The sequence below is a fragment of the Rana temporaria genome, chromosome 7, assembly GCF_905171775.1.
Source record: "Rana temporaria chromosome 7, aRanTem1.1, whole genome shotgun sequence".
NCBI lineage: Eukaryota > Metazoa > Chordata > Amphibia > Anura > Ranidae > Rana > Rana temporaria.
In genome coordinates this window covers 20,638,875-20,651,253 of record NC_053495.1, presented here as the reverse complement: position 1 = coordinate 20,651,253, position 12,379 = coordinate 20,638,875, and the positions used below count along the sequence as shown (strand labels likewise).

General features: G+C 45.1%; 1 protein-coding gene across 4 annotated transcripts in view; it reads left to right on the top strand.

Annotated features, from left to right (window-relative positions):
• Positions 1 to 12,113, top strand: part of MTMR14 (myotubularin related protein 14) — an 82,541-nt gene extending 70,428 nt beyond the window's left edge. For 2 of the 4 annotated variants that reach the window (XM_040359037.1, XM_040359036.1), the window contains exons 18-19: positions 1,794 to 1,949; positions 11,579 to 12,113. In XM_040359037.1, the coding sequence (XP_040214971.1) occupies positions 1,794 to 1,949; positions 11,579 to 11,759 (337 nt within the window). In that variant the 3' untranslated portion in view covers positions 11,760 to 12,113. The remainder of the gene's footprint in view (positions 1 to 1,793; positions 1,950 to 11,578) is intronic. The other 2 variants (XM_040359039.1, XM_040359038.1) reach the window with 1 other exon arrangement.
• The last annotated feature ends 266 nt before the right edge of the window (positions 12,114 to 12,379 follow it).

Below are 12,379 nucleotides of genomic sequence, written 5' to 3'. Positions count from 1 at the left end.
TGTTGCCCTAATTGCTCCACTGTGCCCCCCCCCTTTTTTTTTTTATCCAAACATATTTTCTTTTTCCTCCCCGTTGCTTTATTGCTGCCTTTCCTTCCACCTTCTGACCCTTTCCATGTGCTTTTTTTTCCCTCCCTTCCTTTTCCCCCCATTCATTTCTCCCTTCCCCATTCATTCCTTCGTTGCTCAATTTCCTTTTTCTTCTCCCTTTTTCCCCAATCGTTCCTTTCCTTTTCCATTCCCTCGTCTCTACTAATTTCCTTACTACTTTGTCCCTCCTTGCTTCTTTCTTTTTTCTTTCTTCTTCTTCCTGTCTTTCTTTCTTTTTTCTTTCTTCTTCTTCCTGTCTTTTTCCCCCCTCTTTCTTCTTCTTCCTGTCTTTCTTCCCCCCTCCTTCTTCTTCTTCCTGTCTTTCTTCCCCCCTCCTTCTTCTTCTTCCTGTCTTTCTTCCCCCCTCCTTCTTCTTCTTCCTGTCTTTCTTCCCCCCTCCTTCTTCTTCTTCCTGTCTTTCTTCCCCCCTCCTTCTTCTTCTTCCTGTCTTTCTTCCCCCCTCCTTCTTCTTCTTCCTGTCTTTCTTCCCCCCTCCTTCTTCTTCTTCCTGTCTTTCTTCCCCCCCCCCCTTATCCTTCCCGTCTTCCCCCCCCCCCCCCTTATCCTTCTTCCTGTCCCCCCCCCCTCTTTCTTCTTCTTCTTATTTCCCCCCCCTCTTTCTTCTTCTTCCTGTCTCCCCCCCTCTTTCTTCTTCCTCTCCTCTTCCTTCTTCCTGTCTTTCTTCTCCCCCCCCCTTCCTTCTTCCTGTTTTTTCTTCCCCCCCCCCCCCTTTTCCTTCTTCTTCCTGTTTTTTCTCCCCCCCCCCCCTTTTCCTTCTTCTTCCTGTCTTTCTTCCCCCCCCCCCCCTCTTCCTTCTTCTTCCTGTCTTTCTTCCCCCCCCCCCTCTTCCTGTCTTTCTTCCCCCCCCCCCCCTCTTCCTTCTTCTTCCTGTCTTTCTTCCCCCCCCCTCCCTTCTTCTTCCTGTCTTTCTTCCCCCCCCTCTTCCTTCTTCTTCCTGTGTTTCTCCCCCCCTCTTCCTTCTTCTTCCTGTCTTTCTCTCCCCCCCCCCCCTCTTCCTTCTTCTTCCTGTCTTTCTCTCCCCCCCCCCTCTTCCTTCTTCTTCCTGTCTTTCTCTCCCCCCCCCTCTTCCTTCTTCTTCCTGTCTTTCTCCCCCCCCCCTCTTCCTTCTTCTTCCTGTCTTTCTCCCCCCCCCTTTCTTCTTCTTCCTGTCTTTCCCTATACACATTCATTCCTTCTTTGCTACTTCCCCTGTTTTTTTTTTTTTTTTTTCAGGTTGTAAAACCATTTCTTCTAGTAGCAAACAGGTTAAAATCAGCTGAAGTCACGCCTGCCCTTTTTGAATTTGTTTAACTCTTGTTTAGAAAGAAAGCATGCAGCAATTCTTCCGCACACCTGCCAGTTTTTCCATGCCTTGTCTTTTTTTTTTTCTCAAGCACAAATTTCCTGCAGTATTTCTAGATTTCTGACTTGCTTGCAGCCTCTGCTCTGGTTCTGGTTAACAATAACAAAAATAATTTGGTTAGTTTTTTCACTTTGGGTGTTGGTGTTGCATGCTTCTAGGCTTGGCACTGATTGCTTAAATCTGGGAGAGGGCAGTGGCTGGCCGCTCCTCGTCCCTGGCTCTCTCCTGATGAGCAGCTATCAACATATGAGACCTCAAGACACATGGAGGGGGCATCTTTAATATTTTTGGCTGTAGAAGACACTCATTGCACGGTCTTCCCTCTTTCTCTTCGCCGCAGATCAGCGGACCTTTCGTTGCCCGGATCATCCGTCTCTACAGACTATGGCAGCTGGCAGATGGTATCGGAGGGTGGGAGTGTTAATGACCATGGTATCCTGAGTGCCGGACCCTTCCTACCCTTCAGCTTCACAGACGAGAAGTCTAACAATGGCCTGTAAGTGGATCTAGGTTGTCAGGCGTTCAGTTCGCCAGCAGCATGCGGGACTGATGTTACTGTCACTACAATTGAAATTTTAACACGCTAGGGTGTGGGTTTTAGGAAAATGTAATTGAGTTGGCCACTGTGGGTCTGGTACCCAAAAGATTTCTCATAATCCATTTTCAGCAGATCAATAAATGGTCTGTTTCAGTGGTCTCCAAACTGTGGCCCAGGGGCCAGATGCAGCCCTTTGCTTGCTTTTATCTAGCCTTTGGGGCACTATTTCATCCACTGGTACCAATATATCCCCCCCCCCCCTGACGGCAATGAAGGGGCACAATTCCTCCCACTGCCACCAATGATGGGATACAATTCCTCCCACTGCCACCAATGATGGGATACAATTCCTCCCACTGCCACCAATGATGGGATACAATTCCTCCCCCTGCCACCAATGATGGGATACAATTCCTCCCCCTGCCACCAATGATGGGATACAATTCCTCCCCCTGCCACCAATGATGGGATACAATTCCTCCCACTGCCACCAATGATGGGATACAATTCCTCCCACTGCCACCAATGATGGGATACAATTCCTCCCACTGCCACCAATGATGGGATACAATTCCTCCCACTGCCACCAATGATGGGATACAATTCCTCCCCCTGCCACCAATGATGGGATACAATTCCTCCCACTGCCACCAATGATGGGATACAATTCCTCCCACTGCCACCAATGATGGGATACAATTCCTCCCACTGCCACCAATGATGGGATACAATTCCTCCCCCTGCCACCAATGATGGGATACAATTCCTCCCCCTGCCACCAATGATGGGATACAATTCCTCCCACTGCCACCAATGATGGGATACAATTCCTCCCACTGCCACCAGTGATGGGATACAATTCCTCCCACTGCCACCAATGATGGGATACAATTCCTCCCACTGCCACCAATGATGGGATACAATTCCTCCCCCTGCCACCAATGATGGGATACAATTCCTCCCCCTGCCACCAATGATGGGATACAATTCCCCCCCCTGCCACCAATGATGGGATACAATTCCCCCCCCTGCCACCAATGATGGGATACAATTCCCCCCCCTGCCACCAATGATGGGATACAATTCCTCCCCCTGCCACCAATGATGGGATACAATTTCTCCCATCGATGCCAATAATGGGGCACAATTTCTCCCATCGATGCCAATAATGGGGCACAATTCCTCCCACTGACACCAAAGATGTTGCATTGTTTGTAACACTGATGTTAGAACCGTGTCTACTCCCATTGGCCACAGTCCGGCCCTCCTAAAGTCTGAAGGGCAGTAAACTGGCCCTTTTTGCTTGGAAAGTTTGGAGCCCCCTGTTCTAGTTAATAAAAATAACAATCATTCTAGATAGTGGGTTCTCCTGTCTTATGCAACTTATTGGAGACTCTGTAGCTTCTGTCATCAACCTAGTATAAAATAAATAAAAAAAATCCTAATTAGGACTGTGGGACCCTCCATTAAAATGGCTTTGGCAAGTGTAGACATTATGGAGTTGTCACCGCTAAGGTCTCTGAACATGTTGGACTGATTGTAAAAATATATTTAGAATGATCAAAAATTGTAATAATCGGTTTTGTCCAGGTAGGCCCTTTTACTACATGTTAAATCTAAAGCAGTTTTTACAGCCAGGTTGTCTTGAAGTTTTAAAGCTGAACTGTAGGCAGATCTAAAATATACAAATCAATGCGGCTCTGCAGTCCTGAATAGAGCAGCAAATGTATTTCTTATTTTTATTTTTTTCAATGCAAACCGTGTAAATACCCATGTTTGACCTGGTATCAGCCTATTTGAAGACCCTGTAAAGCAAAGCTGGGGTAAAATGATGCAATTCTGATAAGCAGCATGCTAACGGAAGTAGTACAGTGAGGAGTCCACCTCTGTTGCTTTGTTTTCTCTTCCTCTTTTACTGTCTAGTCACAAGCTGAAGTGAGGCCAGGATGACTTGGGTTCAGAGGAAATGGGTTAAATAATGCTGGCCTACAGCCTGAAGCCTTCTAAAAAAAATGACCGCGCATAAGTTCTAGAATGAAGGTGATTGTTGGAGATTTTCCCCCCTCTTCATACAAGAAATGGGGATACAGTGCAGCTGTCAAGTGGACCGGGAGGGAAAGAGTTCAATGAAAGCATTGTTGGAGAATCTAGTCCTTCACCCCATCTTAAAAAAAATAAAGTCCATAAGTTTGTGGTAGAATGGGAAAGAAATGGGTCACTTGTTTGGTTCCTTGGACTTCGTTGGGCGGATCAGTTCGCATGCGCTGTGCTTTATAAGTTTTTCATTCATTCATTCATTCAGTAATGATCCGCCCTGTGAACCTCCGCTTGCTCAGCTGGGATATATCTGTTGATCCCCGCTGAGCCGGCGGATGACAGGGCGGTCCCCGCACACTGTGCAGGGACCGCTCTGTCTTTTCTCTGCTCTCCCCTATGGGGGGATCGGATGAACACGGACTTTCTGTCCGTGTTCATCCGATCCGCCAGACGGATGAAAAAGTAGGTTTTTCCTCCATCACACTTTGGCGGGTCGGATGTCAGCGGGCATGTCACCACTGACATCCGCGGCTCCATAGAGGAGCACGGAGCGCCCGTTCAGGTCCGCAAAAAAAAAATGTCAGGCGGACCTGAACGGGCCGCCCGTGTGAAAGAGCCCTAAGGGATTGGTTTACTAAAACTGGAGAGTGCAAGATCTGGTGCAGCTGGGTATAGTAGCCAATCAGCTTTTAACTTCAGCTTGTTCAATTAAAGGAGTTGTAAAGGCAGGTTTTTTTTTTTATCTTAATGCATTTTATGCCGCTATCATTCTTACGGAGCACAGAATGGGTGGCAGAAAATAATATCCGAATGATGTCTGAAGCTACAGGCATCATTCACGAATCTCCACTGACAGTCAAGGATGTCATATGACGTACTGCGGGCGGGAAGTGGTTAATTGTTCAAGGAATCCCCATAACAGCCCAGCAGCTAGCTTTTTTTCTTACAATTTTGTTTTATAATAATTATTGACTAAGTTTGCATGTTCTCTTGTGCCTTCATGGGTATCCTCAAGTTTCCTACCAAAGACATGCTGGTAGGTTAATTGGCTCCTGTCTAAATTGGCCCTAGCAAGTGTATGCATAAATGTGAGTTGGGGACCTTTTTATATTGTAAGCTCCTTGAGGGCAGGGACTAAAAATCACTGCATCCACTGATTCAGTGGCTTTTATCCACCAAGGCTGTTGAACAGAAGATGTCAACTTGTGTAAAACAATTGCCACACATGGTTTAAAATTCCTCTGACCCTGCCGCATTGATCAAATTTCAATCCATGTATGGCCAGCTTAAAGGTAACCAAAGTAGGGGAACATGCAAGAATACATTATGTATGTGATTTTTTTTATTTGTTTTGCTTGGAGGCATTGAATGAGAAGCCTATCCGTTTTGCATTAGGTAGTGAGATGTTTTTGAAAGGTTTGTTATAAAAAGGCTAGCATTTTAGAAGCAGGTCGGTAATTGATCCCCATAATCCTCTGAAATGTTTCCTTAAAGTGGATGTAAACCCTCCATACACCCAGTGAAGTGAACAGCCTCAGATGAACCAAATCTCCCTACACAGGTTTTACATGTATATCTGCTGTCTTCACATTTTATATACTGTTTAGAAAGTTTGAGATTGTGTTTCTCTTTCTGTTTAACAGAGTGTGATGTCTGGGCATACAGCCAAGATAGCTAACATTGCTGATTGGAGGAAAGGCACACACCCCCTCTCATCATAGGCAGAGACTCTCAAAGGTGTTTTGTAATAGGGCCAGCTCCCTGCTAATCTATTTTAGCGAACTCCCCCGACAGAAATGTCAGGCTGCTTTTACCTGATGTGTCTGAGAATTTGTCAGGAGTTATCAGGCTGATTCTTTGAAAAGAGACAAAATACTGCAGATATGTGCCCAGCTCAAATGTTGGGTTTACATCCACTTTAAGTTGATGCAGTGGCAAAAGACAAAAGTGTCATGAATGGGTTAGGACATTGATGGCGAACCTTGGCACTCAAGATGTTTTGTAAGTTGGAACTACATTTCCCATGATGCTCATGCACTCTGCAGTGTAGTTGAGCATCATGGGAAATGTAGTTCCAAAACATCTGGGGGGCCAAGGTTCGCCATCACTGGGTTAGGAGAAGGGGCCAAAATGAACTTTATACTCTTTATACTTTTTAGCTACTGCAAACAATGAGTTAAAATGGACAAATATTGAAAAGCCTCCCTTTGCACAGCTTTGCAACACAGGAGCATTGTTTTTTTTTTTGTTATCCCTCTTGGCGTATAGCTGCTCAAACATGCATAGTGTGGACAGCTGGAGAGCACCGGGAACAGCTGCCACTAAAAATAGGCACCTGGCATTTGAGTGATTGTCAGCAATCTCGCAATTTAGGAAAGTGTGCTTGGCAAGCAGCTTCCCCACGGACCTGGCATTGTGTAACTGCGGCGATTGAGCGGTTAGTGCTCGTGTCTGTCCTCCTTTGCTCACTGTACAAGTGTCTGATACCTGACTGTACTTCTTCCAGCCAGCTGTCGTCCCACCGTCCTCCACCTGAGGATGTAGCCCCTTCATTAGTATGTGTCAAGGAAACATTCATGGGGTTCCATGTATTGATTGGATTCTAGAACCATAGGGCCAGATTCTCGTAGATCGGCGTATCTTTGTTCCGGCGTAGCGTATCCTATTTACGCTACGCCTCCGCAACTTAGACGGGCAAGTGCTGTATTCTCAAAGCACTTGCTCCGTAAGTTGCGGCGGCGTAACGTAAATAGGCCGGCGTAAGCCTGCCTAATTCAAATTTGGAACAGGGGGGTGTGTTTTATGTAAATAACTTGTGACTCGACGTGATTGACGTTTTTCACGAACGGCGCATGCGCCGTCTGTAGAATATCCCAGTGTGCATTGCTCCAAAGTATGCCGCAAGGACGTATTGGTTTCAACAGGAATGTAAATGACTTCCAGCCCCATTCACGGACGACTTGCGCAAACGACGTAAAATATTCAAAATTCGACAGGGGAACGACATCCATACTTAACATTGGTACGCCGCATGTACGCCTCATATAGCAGGGGTAACTTTACGCCAGGAAAAGCCTAACGTAAACGGCGTATCTGTACTGCGTCGGCCGGGCGTACGTTCGTGAATTCGCGTATCTAGCTGATTTACATATTTCTAGGCGTAAATCAGCGTACACCCCCCTAGTGGCCAGCGTAAATATGCAGTTAAGATCCGTCGACGTAACAGACTTACGCCGGTCGGATCTAATAGAAATCTATGCGTAACTGATTCTAAGAATCAGGCGCATAGATACGACCGCTCAGACTCAGAGATACGACGGCGTATCTGGAGATACGCCATTGTATCTCCTTTGAGAATCTGGGCCTAAAACTTTAGCTATTTACTTAAAGTGGTTGTAAACCCTTTGGGGGGGGGGGGGGGGGGCTGCAAGATAAAAGCATAATGAGTTAGTATGCATAGCATTACCTTGCAGCGGACCTCGTCCCCCCCTCCGGTGGCGGCATCTCTCCCAGGGGCTACTTCCGGGTATCGCGACTCCAGCGCTGTGATTGGCCGGAACAGCGATGATGTCACTCCCAAGCGCTCAGTAATGCACAGTCACTGAAGCAACGGCACATACGTGCCATTGCATCTGTGTGCCCCAGTGCGCATGTGCCGATGACATCGGCACATGCAGAGAACATGGGATATCTCCTAAACCATTCAGGTTTAAGAGATATTCTGGGTAGCTACAGGTACGCCTTATTATAGGCTTACCTGTAGCATAAAGTGGTCTGTAAGGGTTAACAACCACTTAAAAAAAATAAGCTTGTACCACATTTTATTTTTTATTTAATTGGCTGTATGTTCTTTGCATTTGACTTGCTGTTGGTACAGTCTGAGAATGAGGCGGTTTAAATGTGTGTAGACGCAGCTCTCCCATACAGATTAAGGCCCATGCCATATGAAACCAAGGCAGCGGTTGATAGGAATGTGTGGTGTTAAGGCCAAATTCATTTTTATTGTCCTCGAATCGGAACACCATCCTTTTCCATGTGGCTTGGAATCTTCAAGGTGCGTTTTGGTAAAGCTTAGTGGTGGCTGCATTTGGCCTTTCTTGAAGCGGCTTTTTTCTTGCAACCCCCCCCCCCCCCCCCATATAAGCCACGTTTGTAGAGAATTTGTGATTTTGTTGTCACATGCACACAATGACCAATTCTTTGCTATAAATTCCTGCAACTGCTTCAGAGTTGCTGTAGGGCTCTTGGTAGCCTCTGGCCAGTTTCCTCCTGGTTCTTTCATACAGTTTGGAGCGACGTTCTGATCCAGGGAGGGTCTGTGTTGTACCAAATACCTTCCACCTTCTTAATAGACTTTACTTTGCAATTTCTTTGTATCCATCTCCTGACTTGCCTGTCTACAACTTTATTCCAGAGATATTTTGACAGCGCCTTAGCACCCATAGTTGATTGCGTCAGTTGCACTACCAGGGACTGAAATGCTCCAGGAAACTAATGGCACTAGCTGGGAAGGAGTTAAAGTGGAGTTCCACCCATAAATATAACATTACATCAGTAGTTTTAAAAAAATGTCATTAGTCCTTTACGAAATTTTTTTTTTTTTTTAGATGCCTTCAAAGTGTTGTTGCTAGGCAAAATAGTTAATCTTCCCACTTCCTGCACCTAGGTGCTTAAGCTTCCTAACCTACACCGCACATACTCCTGGGAATGTAGTGGGTGTAACTTTCCAGGAGTCTGTGCACTCCCCAGTCTCAAAGAATCATGTGACTTGGACAGCACAGGTGCTGAAACCTGATCTGACACTGCTTGTACAGCACTGAGCAAGTGCGAGATTTGCAAGGCTGAAATCCAGGAAGTCATACAGTCTGGCTTCATGATGCCCACACTTAAGATGGCCCCAGTCAATTTCTATTTTATAAAGTGTCTAAATGCTGTAACAACCTAACAAAACGGACCTTAGTTTACAGACTAACTTTACTAGAATACATTAAGCTTGTGTATTACAGGGGTATTTATATTTAAAAAGTGAAATTGTGGCCGGAACTCCGCTTTAACCTCAGGGGCGATCAAAGGGTTAGCATTGTGCCTAACCAGTGTTTTAGTGTAGTGTAGGAGGTGTTTTTACTAGGAGAAAGGCATGGATCCATGTCCCTGCTTTGCAGGAACACAGGATCCAGGCCTTACTGACAGAACGGCAATCTGCCTTGTATACATGGGCTGTCTGCCATTCTGCCTGTGTACCGAATGATCAATAGTTGCCAGCGAGGCATAGGGTCCGTGGTGATTGACTTCCACTGTGTAGAATCGCAGCAGGAGCGATCCACTGGTGACACGCACTCGTGCCAGGTAACTGGATGTGCAGGATCACGTGTGTGTGTGTGTGTGTGTGTGTGTGTGTGTGTGTGTGTACATGATCCTGCACAGTACGGTGGCCCTGTAGCAGTAAAACTTCTATAGGGCAGTTGGCAAGTGGTTAAGGAAAAGCGTAGCCAAAGCTTTTTTTTTTTTTGTCATACTTCTCTTTTGGGTCACAGGAGTACGCTTAACTTGCACTCCTGTGACCCAGAATCGGCCGACAGCTGGAGCTCACGGTCGCCTGATGTCAGTCGCTCCAGGTTTCCGAACATATTGTAAGGCTCCTAGAGCTTGGTCGGCTTTTGGCTCTCAGCACGTTGGAGCCAGTCTTTCACCCCTTCCATAGGCCAGCAATCCAGGCAGTGGGACAGAGTGTGATGAGATGGTCTCTGCTCTCTGCTCAGAACTCGGCGGTCAGTGATCATGTGATCACTGTTAAGGCCCATACACATGATAGGATTTTCCGACGAGAATTGTGTAATGGCAGGCTGTTGTATGCTCCATCGAACAATTGTTGTCGGATTTTCCTCCAACAAATGTTGGATTGCATTCCAACAATTTTTGAATAAATATTTTTTACTTTCTGCTATAAAACATTCCCACTAAAAAATCGTATTTCTTCATCAATTTAGGCCATTTGTATTCTGCTACATATTTTTGGAAAAAAAAAAATCACAAATAGCGTATATTGATTGGTTTGCGCAAAAGTTATCGTTTCTACAATCTCTGGAATAGGTTTAAGGCTTTTTTTTTATTTTGCTAGTAATGGCCGCAATCAACTATTTTTAGTGTGACTGCAACATTGTGGTGGACAAATTGGACACAAAGTGACACTTTCTGGAGACCAGTGACACCAATACAGTGACCAGTGGCGGCCGGTGGTAATTTTCCTTGGGGGGGGGGGCGGCAAACAGTACTACCATGACACTGGCAGGGAAGGGGTTAACACTAGGTGCGTCCCTGGGAGGTGCTTTCTAACTGGGGGGGGGGGGGGTGGATGCATTGGACAAAAACAGATCCTGTTTTAGCTTGGCTGAAATGCAAGGTCTCTTTTGTTCGTTGAAAAATCATCGGTTTTCCTTGGGCACACCGCCTCTCTGCAGAACGGTCTGCAGGTTGCGGTGTCCATCGTGGCTGCAAGACCCGCTGATTGGCTTCCGTGTCCATCCACAGCGGGAGCAACTCGCCACGTGATTTTGCGCATTCAAACTGCCCTGCCACAGTATGAGGTGGGCAATCCGGAAGCGGTTTAAAGTTCATGTGTGTTCGTGTATAAAGTCAGGTGTCCCAATTCTTTTGATAATATTGTGTGTGTGTGTATGTGTGATATATATATATATATATATATATATATATATATATATATATATATATATATATATATATATATATATATATATATATATATATATATATATACACACCGTGTTTCCCCGAAAATAAGCCCGGGTCTTATATTAATTATGCCAACAAAAGACACAGTAGGGCTTATTTTCGGGGTAGGTCTTACTATGTAATGTGCTGTCTTCTCTCCCCCTCTCCCTCCCTGCCTGTCAGAAATCCCCAGTGTGAACTGAGTTAAAATGCTTGTATAATCCACTCTATTACAGCAGTATATAATGTACAATGTGTGTGTGTTTCTGTAATATAATTGTGCCAAATACCTTTGTTATAGAGCCGCTCTGTGCTTCTGTTAACCGCCGTAGCTCTCTTCCCCCGCAATTAAATTACAAAAACACACACATTGTACATTATATACTACTATAATAGAGTGTATTATAGGATTTTACAAGCATTTTTAACTAGGGCTTATTTTCAGGGTAGGGCTTATATTGCAGCCCTCCTGGAAAATAATGCTAGGTCTTATTTTCAGGGTAGGTCTTATTTTTGGGGAAACGGGGTATATATATATATATATATATATATATATATATATATATGTGTGTGTGTGTGTGTGTGTGTTATACCTTGGTTTGAGAGCCAAGATCTGTATAATCCCCTAACTATGTAAACGGAAAGCATTTCCCATTTTTCTGTAGAACCTTTTTAGTGTTGCAACATCCCTATTGTTGAACAATGTCTACTCCTATGCTATTGTGTGTGTGTGGTTTTTTTTGGGGGGGGGGGCAGAGTTTTATTTGCGATTGACTTTACTTACTGATCACGCTTTTTTTTTTTTTTTTTTTTTTCTGCAGGCTGTCGGCACAGTCCGAAAGGGCGTCGCGACTGGAGGCTGTGAAGTCCATCTTTCTCTCCGCCTACAACACCGCCATTGGCCTAAAGCCTGTGTCCCCGAGCCCCTCAGGCGCCATCAGCGGCCTTCTGGAACAATTTGCGCGAGGCGTGGGTCTCCGTGGCCCCAGTACTATAGTATGACAGAACTGCACAATCGGAAAAGCCACAGAACCGAAAATAAATTTTCTAAATGCGGTCACAAAAGCCATACAAGACAATCCAGAGTCTGGATGTGCCACATGCTGTTCCTTGCAATGTCTAATCGTACGGTTTTTATGGGGAATCTGACCATTCTTCCGGGAAGAAGCATCAACCATGACGGTCAAGAAATGGAAATGTTTTTAACAGATTACTTTTTTTTTTTTTTTCTTTTTTTTAATTGCAACCACTGCAATGCAAAAATCACCGTGTTGCAAAGCTATCTCTCTCTTGTTTTAAATGAAATTTGATTTATTTTTGATATGCCCAAAAAAAGCCTCTGCTCGTTGAATGCTGTGTGCCAGACTGATTTCCTTTTTTTCAGGCCTTATTTAAAGTGATCTGGGTAATTCTAACTGAGCAAATTCATAAGTAAAAGTCTACCTGTTGCAAAAATACTTGTCACTACAATCAGTTAGGTGCAGAAACATAGGCAGCTGAAGTTATGTGCGGATCTTGACTTCTGTAAAAGTCAAGCTTGGCCCCGTCCCTCCCATCCTATGCATTTTTTTTGTTTTTTAATTTGTATGCTCAGTTGAGTTACATAGGTGGGTAAAGATATA